At 40.5% G+C, this 17,505-nt stretch overlaps 1 protein-coding gene across 3 annotated transcripts in view; it reads left to right on the forward strand.

Moving 5' to 3' along the window:
* The window catches only part of git1 (G protein-coupled receptor kinase interacting ArfGAP 1), a 70,993-nt gene that overhangs the window by 15,057 nt on the left and 38,431 nt on the right, over positions 1 to 17,505 (forward strand). For 2 of the 3 annotated variants that reach the window (XM_060944087.1, XM_060944088.1), the window contains exons 2-9: positions 8,080 to 8,213; positions 8,291 to 8,403; positions 9,075 to 9,180; positions 9,394 to 9,480; positions 13,081 to 13,211; positions 13,354 to 13,448; positions 16,906 to 16,948; positions 17,471 to 17,497. In XM_060944087.1, the coding sequence (XP_060800070.1) occupies positions 8,080 to 8,213; positions 8,291 to 8,403; positions 9,075 to 9,180; positions 9,394 to 9,480; positions 13,081 to 13,211; positions 13,354 to 13,448; positions 16,906 to 16,948; positions 17,471 to 17,497 (736 nt within the window). The remainder of the gene's footprint in view (positions 1 to 8,079; positions 8,214 to 8,290; positions 8,404 to 9,074; positions 9,181 to 9,393; positions 9,481 to 13,080; positions 13,212 to 13,353; positions 13,449 to 16,905; positions 16,949 to 17,470; positions 17,498 to 17,505) is intronic. The other variant, XM_060944089.1, reaches the window with a different exon arrangement.

Below are 17,505 nucleotides of genomic sequence, written 5' to 3' on the forward strand. Positions count from 1 at the left end.
ACTTAACCTCCAACTGCTCCCCAGGCGCTGTTAGCATGGCTGCCCACTGCTCTGTGTGTGTCTGGTTGGTGTGTGTGTGTGTGTGTTTTCACTGCTTCAGATGGGTTAAACGCAGAAAGGAATTTCACTGCGTTTGTGTACATGTGATAAATAAAGTTGTTCTTCTTCTGATACTGATGCCGAATGAGATCTCGCAATACCCAACACGAAACCCAAGCTGTGGAAGGATAAACGAAAATTTAAACTTTCTGATATTTTATCACTAAGCAAAACAAATGCTAAGTGTATTAGACTGGCCTGTATTTCTGGAACTTTCTGTTCCACACCACATTTCTGTTTTGTCCACCAATGCATTGTAAAGAAGAAACCTTTGTCACATGTACACTTCAAGCACAGTGAAATTCATCCTCTGCATTTCACCCATCTGAAGCAATGAACACACACACACCCAGAGCAGTGGGCAGCCATACTAGAGCGCCCAGGGAGCAGTCAGGGGTTCGATACCCCGCTCAAGGGGACTTCAGCCCAAGGCCACCCCACGTTAACCTAACTGCATGTCTTTGGACTGTGGGGGAAACCGGAGCACCCGGAGGAAACCCACGCGGACACGGGGAGAACATGCAAACTCCACACACAAAGGCCCTCGCTGACTGCTGGGTTCGAACCCAGAAACTTCTTGCTGTGAGGCGACCATGCTAACCACTACACCACCGTCCCGCTCATTAAACTAAAGTTGTTTGCACTTAATATACATCTGAATCGATATCTTAATAGAGAGAATTCTTGTTTTTTTCCTGGATTCTTCCATCATTGACTAATGTGTGCCTCTTATGGCCCTTTTCCACTACCCTTTTTCAGCTCACTTCAGCCCGACACGGCTCGCGTTTCAACTACCCAAGAACAGCATGACTTGGCTCGCTTCAGCCCTGCTCAGCCCCTAAAACTCACACGGTTTTGGAGTGGGGCTGAAGTGAGCCAAAGCGAGCCGAGTGAGGCTGGGGGCGTGAGCAGACACTCCCCTGTGCACTGATTGGTGAGGAGGAGTGTCCTCACATGCCCACACACGCCCCGCGAGCACGCTGGGATCTGTAAACACCGTAAACCCAGAAGAAGAAGAATTACGAATTACGAGAATTTCTGAAGCCTTATGCGCCTCGCCTCATCTATACGCTCTTGCCAGTATCTGTTGGCGTTGTCGGTGACAACAAGCCACAGCACCAAGACCAGCAACACTAACGACTCCATGTTTATTGTTTACTATTCGGGTCGTGAGACTACCGCTTAAAAGCTCACTGATGTCACTGTTTGCGCTGCTTAACGACATCACGTGACGTCCACCCACTTTCGCTAACTCCACCCAATGTGTCCACCCACTTCCAGCCAGCACGGTTCAGCGCGGTTGTAGTCGAAATGCAACTCCAACAGCCCCGCTCAGCTCGACTCAGCATGGCACGGCTCAGCCCGACTCAGCCGCGTTGGTAGTGGAAAAGCGGCATTAGTGTTTACTGGATTATTATTATTTTTATTTATGGCTACGTCACCATGTACAGGTGTGTGCGACAAATAATATTAACAAATAATGTCATGTCAGTATATTATTTCACCTCCATTTTTTTTTTTTGTGTTCACACTCCTATTTATCAAACAAAAATGTTTCATCCTGGAGACCCGGTGTGTTACATAAGGAGCATGAGGCCTGTGTTGTGTTTTTGCTCCATGTTGGTGTTAAAGTTTAAAGCCTGACCCGCTTTATTTGATGTTTCCGGAGTGCAGACGGTTAGTGTGTTTTTAGTCCTGAGTATAGGTAAACACACTGATGGCATGGGAATCAGCGGTGTGTGTGTTTGTGTGTGCGACCTTTGAATCCTGATGGAGGACTGATAGAGCAGTCGATTACCTCCAGCTAAAAATTAGCCACCTGTTCGGCGACAAAACTAAATCACTCCATTAAAGTGGATAGTCCCACGTCCTTTACTGTAAACTAACATTTATTAACCTGTTCAATTGTATATTATGTAGAAATGGAAGTGAAATTGCTGCATACAACAGTATTGTTCTGAAAGAATCTCAGAACCGATGTAACATTTCCCTGGATGACGGTCTGAAGCTTAGTGTGATTTTATTTAATCAGGTACACTCTCACAGAGCTTCAGCTTCAAAAACATGCCTTTTTTTTTTTTTTTTTTTAAATGTTGCTGTAGTTCCCTACGTCAAACCAGGTAGAAGGGAACTTTAGCAGTTGTAATTCCTCTCAGTATGCTGTCATACTCTACTCTGTGAGAGCACTTACTATTAGTAGAGGATTGCTCTAATGTGTGCGTGTGTGTGTATGTATATATGTGTTATTTACCAGCTGGGAGGTCCGTATCGTGAACTACCGTGACCGAAGTCTTGAAAGTACTGAGCGAGGCCCTCTGGGCCGAGGTCAGTAATCAAGGCCGAGGTTGCAGTATTTCACCATACGGACTGACCTTAAGCTGGTAAATAATATACTTATTTTTTTTTCTTTACCAAATTCTAACAGAAAACGAGAGCGCCTGAAAGGGAAAACCGAGCCGAGCCGCCATTTTGAATCCTCATTCACGGCTGGAATGCAAATTGTTTCCTCCTCGGTATACAAGTGCACTTTCATGGCAGGGAAAAAACCCCTACATTTTGCCGTCTATGTAGTCCCCTATTTATACAAATAGGAGTCATTCAGGATTCAGCCATGTTTTTGCTCAGCGTTAGCAAGTTACAGGTTTTTAGCTTTCTCCTGAAATGTTTTACTTTTATTTCTTCTTCCTCAGGGTAGTAAAACTCGCTTTCACTGTGAACACTGTCATTATCGCTATCCATGCTGTAAAATTAATGCTATTCTCCTGAGAAATGCTGGCAAACATTTATAAGGTTTTTGATACTTATAAATAAATCTTATTAAAAAAAAGATAAATGTTGACAAAAAATGCTACTATGTTTGTTGTTGTTGTGAACGAGCGAGTCGCCAGAGGTCCGTAACTGAGGTCCGTATCCTCTCGCCAATCAATCAGAGTGCAGGATTTGGACTGCGAAAAAAAAAAGTGTTATTTCGCAAAGGCCTGGGGCATTGGATTTAGCATTTATTACTGTGCAATGCATTTTGGAAGAAGAAGAAACCTTTATTTGTCACATGCACAGTGAGATTCATCCTCTGCATTTCACCCATCTGAAGCAGTGAACACGCGCGCGCGCGCACACACCCAGAGCAGTGGGCAGCCACACTACAGCGCCCGGGGAGCAGTCAGGGGTTAAGTACCTTGTTCAAGAGCACTTCAGCCCAAGACTGCCCCATGTTTACCTAACTGCATGTCTTTGGACTGTGGGGGAAACCGGAGCACCCGGAGAAAACCCACGCAGACACGGGGAGAACATGCAAACTCCACACAGAAAGGCCCTCGCCAGCTGCTGGACTCGAACCCAGAACCTTCTTGCTGTGAGGCGACAGCGCTAATCACTACACCACCGTGCCGCCACTGCTTACTGTTTATTTGTTTACTTGAGTGTAACCTCAACCCTCATTGCACACCTCTGCTGTCAGCATACAATTTATTTATTCACTCACACCCCTTTTCGACCAACAGGGAATGGGTTCTTGAACCGATTCCATTCAGGATTCTTTGAATCATGGTGCCAGCTCGCAAACCAGCCCACACTTTCACCAGTTTTGAGCAGAACTGTTGTAATCGAGGATGCATCATGAACAGAAGGCATTGCCCGATGCACAGCAGGAGTAAACAGTCGTAGCAAGATGGTGTTGCACGTTGATTAACTGTGAGCTTTTGTTCTGTTACTGCAGATGCTTAAATAATATTGGCTGGCGTTGAGTAGTATATCAGATACATTCCATTCAGAGAGCATGATACTGAGCAAGTCGAAGACAAGTTCAGTATCATGCTTGCTGAATGGAATATATCTGATATACCATGAAAAAAAGGCTTTTATTTATTTATATAATAATAATAATAATATGTACACATTCCTTTCAGGTGTTCAACGCATGTTTCTTTTACAAAATTCTTTCAAAATGTTCCATTTTTAATGAAGCAAACCTGGCGGCCATGTTTGTTTACAAACTGTCATAGTCGCTGGCTAGTGCAGAAGTTTTACATCTCCGACGTGCGACATCATGTTGTCTTGACAACCATGCAATATCGTAAACCATATTCAACGTTCATTCTCCATTGGGTAGAGTGATGTAATACACGTAGGATAAGCGATATGCTAACAGTATTGCGTGCTATCAAACCAAATGAATGAAACCCGCTAGAAGGGAATAGAACATGTTTTTATTCCATCAGAAAAGTGTCCTGGATGTATAATAATTCTCAGCATGTCACTCGTGAGCAAATTGATGAATTGTTTTGGTAAATTTGGGTATGGGTGTATATATATAAATTTTTTTTTTTTTTGTAAATGTCTCTATATAATAAAATCACATGTTGGCTTGAAGACATGAAGTTTGTCTTCTTGTCTTGAAAAACCTCACATTTTTCGTACGAAATCCATCACGGATCTGAGTGACATAATTCCCGATATTTCACTCTGATGACATCACTCCCAGTGTTTTCCCACTGACGCATTGTCAAAATGACGAACTGGTTCAAAATAAAAATTTTGATTAACTTGCATATTTTTTTGTGAATGTGTCCATACAATATAAAGAATGTTACACAGTGGTGAGAAGATATAAAATTAATTTTCTCATGTTGAAAAATTCACTTCACTCACTCTTGATATATGCATTCACCACTCGAAGATAAACTTCATATCTTTTGCTTGACTGTATAATATTTGCCAGTTTTTTTCCCTCTTCTCTGAAGATGTATACTTTTCCTTTTGCGTTCTCCATTGCTGGGCTCTGCTTCCTGTCCAAACTAATGACACGGCTGCTGATGTCATCACAGTTTGCATTGGAAAACTAGCTATATTTTGGTTCCAGCTGGGAACCACCTTGGTTCTGAACCAATTTATTTTTGGCTGAAATGCTTTGAACGGTTCAAAATTTGGTACGCCAACCAGAATGGAACTCGTTCCCTGTTGGTTGCAAAGGGATATCAGTGGCCTACAGCCAGTTGCACCAAATTAACCTTTTTAAGAGTCAAGGAATAATGCTTATCTTAAAGGGGAACTGAAGTCATTTTTAAACTTGCTTTATTTCTTAATTAACGTGTTATTCAATTACGTTTTCGGTTTTAGTAACCTTATATCGTGACTCGTATTGGCATATATTATATTACACTTATCTGCCTTTTTGGTTTTTAGCCATGCTGAATGTAGTTCGTATGGTCCACGGCAGGCATTGCTTATCCGCGCAATCTCACGAGACTTGTGCGAGACTTCAAACGTGAAGTGTCAGCGCCGCCATTTTGAAAACTGTTTACACAGCGGCCAGATCGCCATATCATTCCAATTTAGATTAATTTCAAGATTTGCCAGCTTCATCAGTGATGGAGATTATTCCATACGACGTCGAACCAACGTGGAGTAGAGAAGAGTTGGAAAGACGACAGGATAAGGACGAGTCCGTCGCACTGGTATTTACGTCATTACTGTTGCACAATTAAAACATGCCAGATCAGACAGCTGGTGGGTTTTCAAAATAATAAATACATGCATGCATTTTTGTGATCAATACATATTTATACTGAGTGCCTTTCCCACGTAATCCTCACTAAGGTTTTGGACAGCACTACAAAATGGCGTCCACACTATATAGTGTCTTTTTTATATAGTGAGTAGGGAGCGATTTCGGACGCAGGGAAAACTTCTGGCTTGATTATGTCAGCATTTGAAGGAGGGTGCGCGCGTCTTTTGACAACGTTGGCAGATGTTGGTCACTTTGATTTCCGCTGTATGTTTTATTTCTGTCCTACGATGTCTCGCACAGGTCTCAGCGAATCTTGTTTACGGCCATTGCTTTGACATATGGACTGATGTATTACAGAGCATATTTCAAACACTGATAACTTGCTATGGCAGCGACAAAATAGCTATCAGAAATGCATTCGTACATTTTATAAAATGAGAAATAGAATTTTGATGATAAATTTGCCTTCAGTTCCCCTTTTAACCTACACCTTCAGTAGTTGGTTTAAAACTAACTACAGTTAGGTCCATAAATATTTGGACAGAGACAACATTTTTCCAATTTTGGTTCTGTACATTACCACAATGAATTTTGAACAAAATACTTCAGATGCAGTTGAAGTTCAGACTTTCAGCTATAATTCAGTGGGTTGAACAAAATGATTGCATAAAAATGTGAGGAACTAAAGCATTTTTTAAATACAATCCTTTCATTTCAGGGGCTCAAAAGTAATTGGACAAATTAAATAATTGTAAATAAAATGTTCATTTCTAATACTTGGTTGAAAACCCTTTGTTGGCAATGACTGCCTGAAGTCTTGAACTCATGGACATCACCAGACGCTGTGTTTCCTCCTTTTTAATGCTCTGCCAGGCCTTTACTGCAGCGGTTTTCAGTTGTTGTTTGTTTGTGGGCCTTTCTGTTTGAAGTTTAGTCTTTAACAAGTGAAATGCATGCTCAGTTGGGTTGAGATCAGGTGACTGACTTGGCCATTCAAGAATATTCCACTTCTTTGCTTTAATAAACTCCTGGGTTGCTTTGGCTTTATGTTTTGGGTCATTGTCCATCTGTATTATGAAACGCTGACCAATCAGTTTGGCTGGATTTGAGCACACAGTATGTCTCTGAATACCTCAGAATTCATCCGGCTGCTTCTGTCCTGTGTCACATCAATAAACACTAGTGACCCAGTGCCACTGGCAGCCATGCATGCCCAAGCCATCACACTGCCTCCGCCGTGTTTTACAGATGACGTGGTATGCTTTGGATCATGAGCTGTACCACGCCTTCACCACACTTTTTTTTTTTTTCTTTCCATCATTCTGGTAGAGGTTGATCTTGGTTTCATCTGTCCAAAGAATGTTCTTCCAGAACTGGGCCGGCTTTTTCAGATGTTTTTTAGCCAAGTCCAATCTAGCCTTTTTATTCTTGAGGCTTATGAGTGGCTTGCACTGTGCAGTGAACCCTCTGTATTTACTTTCATGCAGTCTTCTCTTTATGGTAGATTTGGATATTGATACGCCTACCTCCTGGAGAGTGTTGTTCACTTGGTTGGCTGTTATGAAGAGGTTTCTCTTCACCATGGAAATTATTCTGCGATCATCCACCACTGTTGTCTTCTGTGGGCGTCCAGGTCTTTTTGCATTGATGAGTTCACCAGTGCTTTATTTCTTTCTCGGGATGTACCAAACTGTAGATTTTGCCACTCCTAATATTGTAGCAATTTCTCAGATGGGTTTTTTCTGTTTTCGCAGCTTAAGGATGGCTTGTTTCACCTGCATGGAGAGCTCCTTTGACCGCATGTTTTCTTCACAGCAAAATCTTCCAAATGCAAGCATCACACCTCAAATCAACTCCAGGCCTTTTATCTGCTTAATTGAGAATGACATAATGAAGGAATTGCCCACACCTGCCCATGAAATAGCCTTTGAGTCAATTGTCCAATTACTTTTGGTCCCTTTAAAAACAGGGTGGCACATGTTAAGGAGCTGAAACTCCTAAACCCTTCATCCAGTTTTAATGTGGATTCCCTCAAATGAAAGCTGAAAGTCTGGACTTTATGTCCATGTCCATTATATAACTATAACTTGAATATGTTTCAGTAAACGGGTAAAAAAAACAAAATTTGTGTCAGTGTCCAAATATATATGGACCTAACTGTATAGACACTTAAGTAGTAGTGTATAAAGTAGGATGCGAACTAAGTTTGAATTTGAATCTGCTGAATGAGAGATGTAACTTAATTTGTTGCCGTGTTTTTACTGTAGAAGTTGTACAGTACCTGTACTAGGTAGGCGTAGTTTGTAAGTTATAACTAAACTCCATGTCAGTGCAGACTCGAATGCGTCAGTTTACTTTATTCTGTAGAAACAACATGAGATCTTTTTTATTATTTTTCTTTGCCCATTAAAACCACTGCAGCTGACATTAAGTAATGGGACGTGCTTTCTCATTGTGTTTCTCTGCCTTGCCAGATCCGGGTTGGAGCAGTATAAACAGAGGGGTGCTGATCTGTGATGAGTGCTGCTCTGTGCACCGGAGCCTCGGACGTCACATCTCCATCGTCAAGCATTTGCGCCACAGCGGCTGGCCACCTTCCTTACTACAGGTATACACGGATGCAGAACTCGGATCAAGGCAAAGTTCATGCAGTCAGGATACATCATTTCCATGTGTGTCTTTCAGATGGTGCAGACACTGGCCAGTAATGGTGCGAACTCCATTTGGGAGCATTCACTACTGGACCCTGCACAGGTTCAGAGTGGTCGCAGGAAACCTAACCCACAAGATAAAGTCCAGTAAGTCAAACCCAACAGATGTTTTGACCTTTTTTTTTTTTCCAGACCATAGTTTACAGTCTTTGTTTTTATTCCCATCATTAATTGCCAAACAAGTTCAAATGACTGTCATTGTCTTATTTAGTGCAAAAGCATACGCCAGGCTTGGGTCAGCTCGTATTAGATGATGGTCTTGGAGAATTTTTTTTTTTTTTTAACGAGTATAAGTATACAGTATCAGACTGGGACCCGATACCAGTATCGTTATTATTATGCATCCTTAATTTCAGCAAATATTGTTTTGAAATGAAACCTCACTGACGAGGAAAACAGAAATGGGTCGTCCTCCTAATGCTTCCATCAGTCAGTCAAGATAACGTTGCCCGTTTAAGTGCAGGCGTAATAAATGATGGATGATAATGAGTGATGGTTTAGATGGATGATAAAATGGACAGTGATAGGGACGGGGTCTTCTGTTTCCTTTTCTTCGAAGTACTTTGTGAAGTAATAGCTCTGATCTCATAGATGTTAACTAGAAAGCTAGAAATACTTCATTATTTGCCACGGGTAAATGGATACTTAGGCTTTTGTTTGTTTGTTTTTTGTATTTATTAACCAGACATTGCCTGCTTTATTATTAATATATTGTATGTATATGATGTGTTGGTCATATTCTTGGCCTCTTCTTATAGCCCCACCAAGTCAGAATTCATTCGCGCCAAGTATCAGATGCTAGCCTTTGTCCACAAACTACCGTGCCGTGATGATGATGGGGTCACCAGCAAGGATCTCAGCAAGGTGAGGAAATGCGGAAACGTCCACATAGCCTGATGAGAGGCAAAGCCTATCTCCCTTCGGCGTTCTATTCCCATATGAGGAATTAAGTCACTACGCCCCTGAAAGCTCCTAATGAGGTCTTACTTGAAAATGATGCAGGCTGCTACTGTTGAGGAACTATGATGAGAAGATTCACAGAATCTCTCTCTTTCTTTTCCTGTCTCCCGCTGACAGCAACTGCATTCGAGTGTGCGGACAGGAAGTCTGGAGACATGTCTGCGACTGCTGTCTCTTGGCGCTCAGGCTAACTTCTTTCATCCTGTAAGTCTTAATACATGTAGCATGTAGGCTAATGAGATCTTAATGATCATCTAAAATGGAAGGATGGGCATTTAAATGAAACCGCAAGCCGAATTTGCCACATGGTTGAAAGAAAAACACTGTAAACCCTGGAATCCGTCGTACTTGCTTCTCATGAGTCACAAGCCAAATATTATGTATCAGAATTGAAGTATTTATTGCAAAAACAAATTCGGTTATAAATGAGCAGTTTTGTTTATTTTTTGATAATTTAAAGATATATTTTTTGAATATATTCTTTTAATTTATGAGAATTTTGCATGTATAATCCTGCTTTTGCTGTGGAATCCTCTTTTTTTTTTTAAAATAAATTTATTTTTATTTTACTTTTAAATAATGGGTGCAGATAGTCTTAGAAGAAAGCATACATGCAGGATGACTTTTGGTCATTTTGATAGCTTTAAACTCTAACGTTTAGCCTTGTGCACTCAGTGAGTGAGCGTGACCGAACATGGTGAAATGGTGTATGCCAAGAGCAGGGCTTTGAACCAGAATTTTTTTCCTATTGGTTCGTTCCGAACAGAAACAGAATTTTAACGTTTCCGGTTTTGGGTTCCACCATGAAATAGATGTTCCCGAACCGGTTAGAACAAAAAAATTTTGTTCCCGGAACGGTTAATTACATTCCCTGTCAGCTGTTTAACAAATGGCTATAAAATTATGTCTCTGTCTCATCCAGCTTAAGCCAAATGTAGCCTAATTCTATTACAACCTTCATTAAATAAGACAAGAAATAATTCAAAACAATTATTTCAAATGTTGGCGATTTGGATTCTCAGTATGTCTTCCCATCTACACAAACAGAAAAAAGTGCCAAAAATGAAAGATAATTCGTTTAGTGTGTTACCAAAGGCTAGTCAGGCCCTATGCATTGATAGGCTAACAGAGGTTAACGTCATTTAACGCGAGCCTCTCATTAACGTGGACAAATATATTGATATCGTGTTTGAAATTGACGTTTTTGAAGAACGATAGACTGCAATATTTACCTCTTATTTAAGATGTGGAGACGTGATAGTAGTCCACCCTCCTGCTCTCTCCATTCAGCGAACGTCACACAGGAAGTGAACCCCAGCGGGTCATAGAAACTTGCGCAGGAGAAGAATGACTTTATTTGTAGGCTACGGAAACTTTGAGGAACGAAATAAAAACCGGTATTAACCGGTTACCATTATTTTTAATAAGCGTTTCTGTTCCGGAACATAAAAAATAATAAAGTTTCTGGTTTCGTTTCTGTTCCATGTGAAATGGAAAAAGTTCCCGGTTTTCGTTCCTTGAACCGGTTCAAAGCCCTGGCCAAGAGTAGCACATATTTAACGGTCATACAGGTTTCATAACCCAAACCAGCTGGGTATCACGTTATGTAAATCTTTACCAACAGCAGGTAGTGGCACCCAGCCAAAATTATTTTGATAATCTTTCTGATAAATACTTGTGTTTACTAGTTCGTTATTTTGTCACTCCTGCAGTAATGGGTCATATCACTAATGTTCACACTAATGATGGAAATGAGGCACTTAGACTTATGTCACCTGTCAAAGAAGAAACCCTGTATATGAGCAAAATAGGAAAAATAAGCAATAAGGCTTGAAATAATTTTTTTCCTTTAAAACCTAGTTTACTTTAAATTATGATATTTTTACAATTACTGTTAGATTTCTGAGGCTTATGGATCTTATAATTTTCAGTATATTTGGCACTGCTAATACTCCATACACATTCGCTATTCAAAAAGAAAAGTTAGAAACAAGGTTCTTTTGCACTAAAGGGTCACTATGGTTAAAAGTTATAATGGAATACTGAACCCTTTTTATTTTTTAAACACTAGGATAAATTTAGGATGCCCCAGTGGTATTTCAGTTGCTGTTCTGTTATTTGTTCTTCCCACTGTTCATTATTAATGTCTTCCTCCCCTGTTGATAAGGAATATTTCCATCAAAATGTAAACAAATTTCAGAAAGTATCCAAAGTAATATTATTTGGTAACAACAAAACAAACACACAAATATTCAAATAGATGGGGTTATTATAGAAAGAGTTAAGGAAATCAAATTTCTTGGAACAACTATTGATGAAAAACTCAGCTGGAAACCACATATAAAAACATACAATCCAAAGTATCAATAAGTAATGCGATATTAAAGTTAAACAGTTTCTAGATCACAATTCACTCCGGATTCTTTACTGTTCCCTGGTTTCACCTTATTTAAGTTACTGCGCAGAGGTATGGGGCAATAATTACAAAAATACAATACATTCATTATTCATTCTCCAGAAAAGAGCAATAAGGATTATACACAAGGCTGGTTATCGGGATCATACAAATACATTATTCTTACAGTCAGAAATACTGAAATTTGCAGATCTGGTGGACTATCAAACGGCACAAATATTATTCAAAGCAAACAATAATCAACTACCACATAATATTCAAAAACTGTTCACTGAAAGAGAAGGGAGTTATAATTTAAGGGGTTTATTTAAATTTAAAAATTATAGGGTGCGCACAACCAAGAAAAGTTTTTGTATTTCTGTTTGTGGGGTGTCAGGATGAAGGGGATTAATCATAACTGGCTGTTTATTTATTTTTTTAATTTTGTTCTTTTTTGAGTCATCGTCTATTTTTGTTTTGTTTTTATCTTGTTCTCCATTGTGAGCGTGGTATTAGTAGTAAACTTGTGTAGACATATGGATATATATAATTAATTATATGATATAGTCATAGAGAATTGTGTGTGTGTGTGTGTGTGTGTGTGTATGTATGTATATATATATATATATATATATATATACATACACATATACACACTATATATATATATATATATATATATATATATATATATATATATATATATATATATATACACATATATACACACATATATACATACATACATACACATATACACACAATATATATACACACACACACATATATATATTTTGTGTGTGTGTGTATATATAATGTGTGTGTGATAGTGTGTATATATGTGTGTGTGTATATATGTATGTATGTGTATATATATGTGTGTGTGTGTGTGTAAACATAAATAAATAAGGAAGCTAGATAATCATTTTATATTGACTAAAGATGATGGGTGGGATTTAAATAAGTTTTTACTTCAGCCCACTCCTTTTCAGACATGTAAACTCAAAACTGCTTAGTGCGTCCTTGTTTGTATTTTTGTTTTCTTTTGTTTTGATTTATTATTATTACCTATATTATTTATGGTTTATTTTCTAATTTAGTGGCTTTTTACGTGTTCTTGTGCAAATGCTGTTTTGCTTTTCTTGTTTTCTGCTTATTTATTCATTTTGTTTACGTGTTTGAAATAAACTATCATCATCATCATCATCATCATCAAATTTCAGAAAGTACTCCAAATTATATACTGCAACCCCACACAATCATGGACAAACACACGTGCGCACCAAAAACAGGTGTATGGAAATCCAGCTACACTTCAGCTCAGTATCACTAGTATACCAGTCTCATCTCAGTGGCCTGGGGTGCTGTAGCTATAAGCTCATGTTCTCTCTCCCTTCCTCACACTGCAGGAGAAAGGCACCACTCCTCTGCATGTGGCTGCTAAAGCGGGTCAGGTCCTGCAGGCTGAGCTGCTTGTGGTGTACGGAGCTGACCCCGGAGCGCCAGACATCAACGGACGCACACCCATGGATTATGCCAGGTACACATGCACTTAATCAGAATCCACTGGACAGACAGTCTAATCCAATTTCTCTTCTCCTTGGCTGATTGTGTTCCTCTTGCATGTTTGCTGGCTCTTGTCTCACACATACTTCTCTCCCCCTGTTGTGTTTGCTACACAGGCAGGCGGGTCAGGTGGAGTTAGCTGAGCGCTTGGTGGAATGTCAGTACGAGCTAACAGACAGGCTGGCTTTCTATCTGTGTGGCCGTCGTCCAGGTAAACTCTCAGCTGCTCCTCTCAGAGTAGAGGAAGACCTCAGTCTGGATTAACTCTTATGCAGCGTTCCTACCCAGGTCTGGAAAAGGACAGAATTTAAGGACGAAATTCCACACCTAAGAAAGTATGGAAACAATTTGGAAGACCCAAGATGCCAAAACCCAAAGTCTTAGAATTCTGAATCTGTTGTCAGACATGGCCTTATTTTCTGCACCAGTGTAGCATACTGTAGCTCATTTCATGCTCTCCCTTTTCATGAAACGTTTGCAAGAAAACTGAGCTTCGGGAGCAGAGGTGGACAGTAACGAAGTACAGTTACTTGAGTGCTGTACTTAAGTGCGCTTTTTGAGTATCTGTACTTTACTTGAGTATTATTTTTTTGGAAACTTATGACTTTAACTTCACTACATTTTGAAAGACAAATATGGGATTTTTTACTCCACTACATTTCTGTCAAGGTCCTCGTTACTATGAAGCAGCTTTGAAAGTGGATGTTTTTTTCTTTTTTAAAAACATGATTGTTTTTTTCGCAGGTGACCCTGAGACAGCCCATCAGTAATCACTAGGGTCACGTCACGTCCATAGACTATAAAATCAAGTTCTTTGAACACGATCAGTTGATGGCAGAATGGAACGAGGTGGTTCTTCTGGGGAAAACGCACACACTCATTGCCATACCTAGAACCCATGTTTCGGTTTTCTGAAAGGACCCATGGCATGGTGGTTTGTTGATGCTTTAAACGGGCTCGTGGAGGTTTCCGGATGTTATATCCGCAGCCTTTCTCGAAATGAACCCTCGGCACGTAGATATAGCCTCCTGGGAGAAAGCCCCATTTCAGCGCTTTTCCCAGTGTGTCGTTTTGCTAATGAGAAGCAGGAGGCGGGGAAGGGTGGGGGTGGGTCTTATCATTAATATTCATGACATGTAAACGTGTTACCTCTGATTGGCTAACAGCACTGTGCCGCTACCTCCAGTGGGTCAGAACAAGCGGATGTGGGTGTCTTACTATGGCGAGAGAGAAGGAACAAACCGCGAAGGGAAAAATACCGCGCGCTGACGTCATTAAGATGCGACGCGAGGAAATAAAATAAATTCAACAAATGTTTGGGTTTTTACTGAACAAACAAACAAATAAAATGAACGAGTGACTTAAAAAAAAGAATGTGGGTGTCTTTGTAAAAACTGTTTTGATTGGCTATTATAACAGAGCATGCTGCATGCTTTTTGGTTTTGTAGTGCAGTGCGCCTGGCTAACTGCAGGAAGCGGTTAGCTGCACAGCTAATGTAGCCATTGCAAGGCTAACGTGGCACCGATTTTAAAACACGGCAAAATTACTTAACAGTTATACACTTACTTGTTCGGTGTTTGTTGCTGATGCGGCAGGGATGCTTGGTACGGACCCAGGCTTCAGTGACAGTTGATGTGCAAAACCTGCCCTGTACTGTCCCAAGTTGTGGAAACATTCATCAGGAAAATGCTTCCGACAAACATACACCGTCTTAGGTAGACTCGACGGTGTATTATTGAAGTAAATAAAATTAAGCCACTGCGTCTTCAGGGGCTCTCCCATCGGCAGTAAAAACAGACTCTTTTCTGTGTTGTCACATCCATGTACAGTGCAATTTCCATGTTTCGCTCGCTTAGGTGACGCCATGTTGTGTCCTCTATGGTCTCCTCACTACAACTGGGCGGGCAATTCATACAGTGGGTGGGAATCCAGAGGGGGGGCGTGGGGATCATCTCCCTTGCTGACATAGTAAAGGGAAGAGCTTATCAACGCGCTGTTTTGATGCGCCATTCTCAAATGTTGGGCATAGTTTGGTTTACACATTATGAAATTTCTAGCCACCGGGGTGACTTAAGAAGGTCAGAGGAACTCATTTTAACGTTAAAAAACCTCAGAAAGTGAAAATTTCATGCCATGGGACCTTGAAAGGATTAAAGATTCATTTCGTTTTAAACATTTGCTTTGTTTGCCTAAAACAAACTATGTCACGGCCTATAAAAACTCCCCATCCAACCTGCAGAAGCATATTGAGGCATGTAAACATTTTATTCCAAGAGAAAGCTTGCAGTGAAGTTGTCTATGCTTTTAGAGCTAGCGATAACGTTGCAATAGCTATGCAGTCTGGTTAGTCAAATGACTTTCTATGGATTTGCCCGCCAAGTTGCTGTAGCCTTGTCCACGGCTAACGTTTACACATGGCTAGTTAACTTGGACACTGTTAGTTAGCCTGTAAAAACGGAGTTACACTAACATGAATAACGTTAACTTATCAGAAATGTTTTAGCATAATCTTGCCAAATAAACAGAATGTAGAAATCTTTCTTTTCTAGTAACATTAGCTACCCAATATGATTTTGAGTTTGAAAAGAATTTGCTAGCATGTCAGGTGGCGCGTCACTGACTAGCTAGCTTAATGTTAAACCGCTATGATGGCACAGCATGTGTTCATTTTGCAAATCCAGTGAATCCAGTCGGTTGCTTCAGAGGCGTTAGGTTTTGTAAGCGTTTCTCAACCTTTTTTCAGTCACGGCACCCTTCAGAAGTATGCAAATTCTCAAGGCACCCCCATATAAAATATACGCAGTCATGCTGACCGTACACTGACCCCGGCAGTGACGTCGTGACATAGGAAAGGGGGCTGTGCGACAAATTTTGATGATGCATGAGGCGGCGATGATGTGCATTAGTGTAACTATCGTTTTTTTGAATTTTAATTCATTTTATTTATTTCAATGTTAGAATATATAATTTTTTGACGGCACCCCTAACGAAGCCAGACTGCACCCCAGGGTGCCGCGGCACCCCTGTTGAAAGGCTGGTGGCAGTAATACAACAATGCGTTGACAGAAAATGTACTTGAGTATTTTTAAAAGCAAGTACTTGAGTAAAAATTTGACTGGACAACTTTCACTTGTATCGGAGTAACATTTGACCAGTGGGATCTGTACTTTGACTTAAGTAATGAAGTTGGGTACTCTGTCCACCTCTGTTAGGGAGACTGCAAAGTGTTGGGGTCAGTCTTGAAAGAAATCTTGCAAGTGTTTGACTTTTTATCCCTTGCTGGCCAAAAAGGGATGTTATGGCAACGTCCGTCTGCTCTGGAAAGGGTACTCGCCTTCTGAAATCAACTCCTCTCGCAAATTTTGGAGGAATTTCACGAAACTTGACAGGATTCTTTGTTATATGTCGGTAATACGCATATTGCACTTTCGTTCAGTTCAGTCATATTTTACCAGAGTTATGGCTCTTGATTACCAAAATTGTACTTTGACAGTTTCATGAGGGCGTATTAAGCACTTACAGCATAGATATAGTTGCCAGCGGGGGATATTGTGCTCTCGGAGCACTCCTTGTTGTCATGAGAAAAAGGTAAAAACCCTGTATGACAAATCCTAGTAATCACAGATTAGTTGATGAACTGTAACATTCTATCTGCTCTATTTTGCAGATCACAAGAATGGACATTATATCATCCCTCAGATGGCAGACAGGTGTGGATAACTGTTTTCTGACTGGGTTTTACCTGAATATAATTCTGACTTATGTAGCTGTATGCGCAGGATTGATCACACTTATGATGGTAAAGTTTTGATTGCCATTGCATGATGTATTCTACTTGTGCCTCCTTCACTATACTGCTGTCTCACAGTAGACGCACAGTCCCAAGCTGCCGTGTCAGCGATTTGTATTTGAATGTGTTGGCCAGCAGGTTGCGCCATGCCGTCAGTCACTTGACATCAGTGCACACTCCTGCTTTAAGGCTGACTGCTGTCTGATGTTTTATCACCTCTGCTGCTCACAGCAAGATGTTTGACAGTCACACTTAACTGACCTGTACTGCAAGAGTGTTTATATGGGGGTCAATCCATCTCTCTGTCTTACTTCCCCTCTCTCTCTCTCTCTCTCTCTCTCTCTCTGTCCCTGTGTCTCTGTGTGTATATCTTGATCTTTCTTTGGCTGTCTTTCTCACACATTCTCTGTTTTCTCCATCTTGCTGCTCTTTGTGGAGGCAGAGCGCGCCCTAAGTGCCCAACACAGAGGTATCTCA

The sequence above is a fragment of the Neoarius graeffei genome, chromosome 17 (genome assembly GCF_027579695.1).
Source record: "Neoarius graeffei isolate fNeoGra1 chromosome 17, fNeoGra1.pri, whole genome shotgun sequence".
NCBI classification, from domain to species: Eukaryota; Metazoa; Chordata; class Actinopteri; order Siluriformes; family Ariidae; genus Neoarius; species Neoarius graeffei.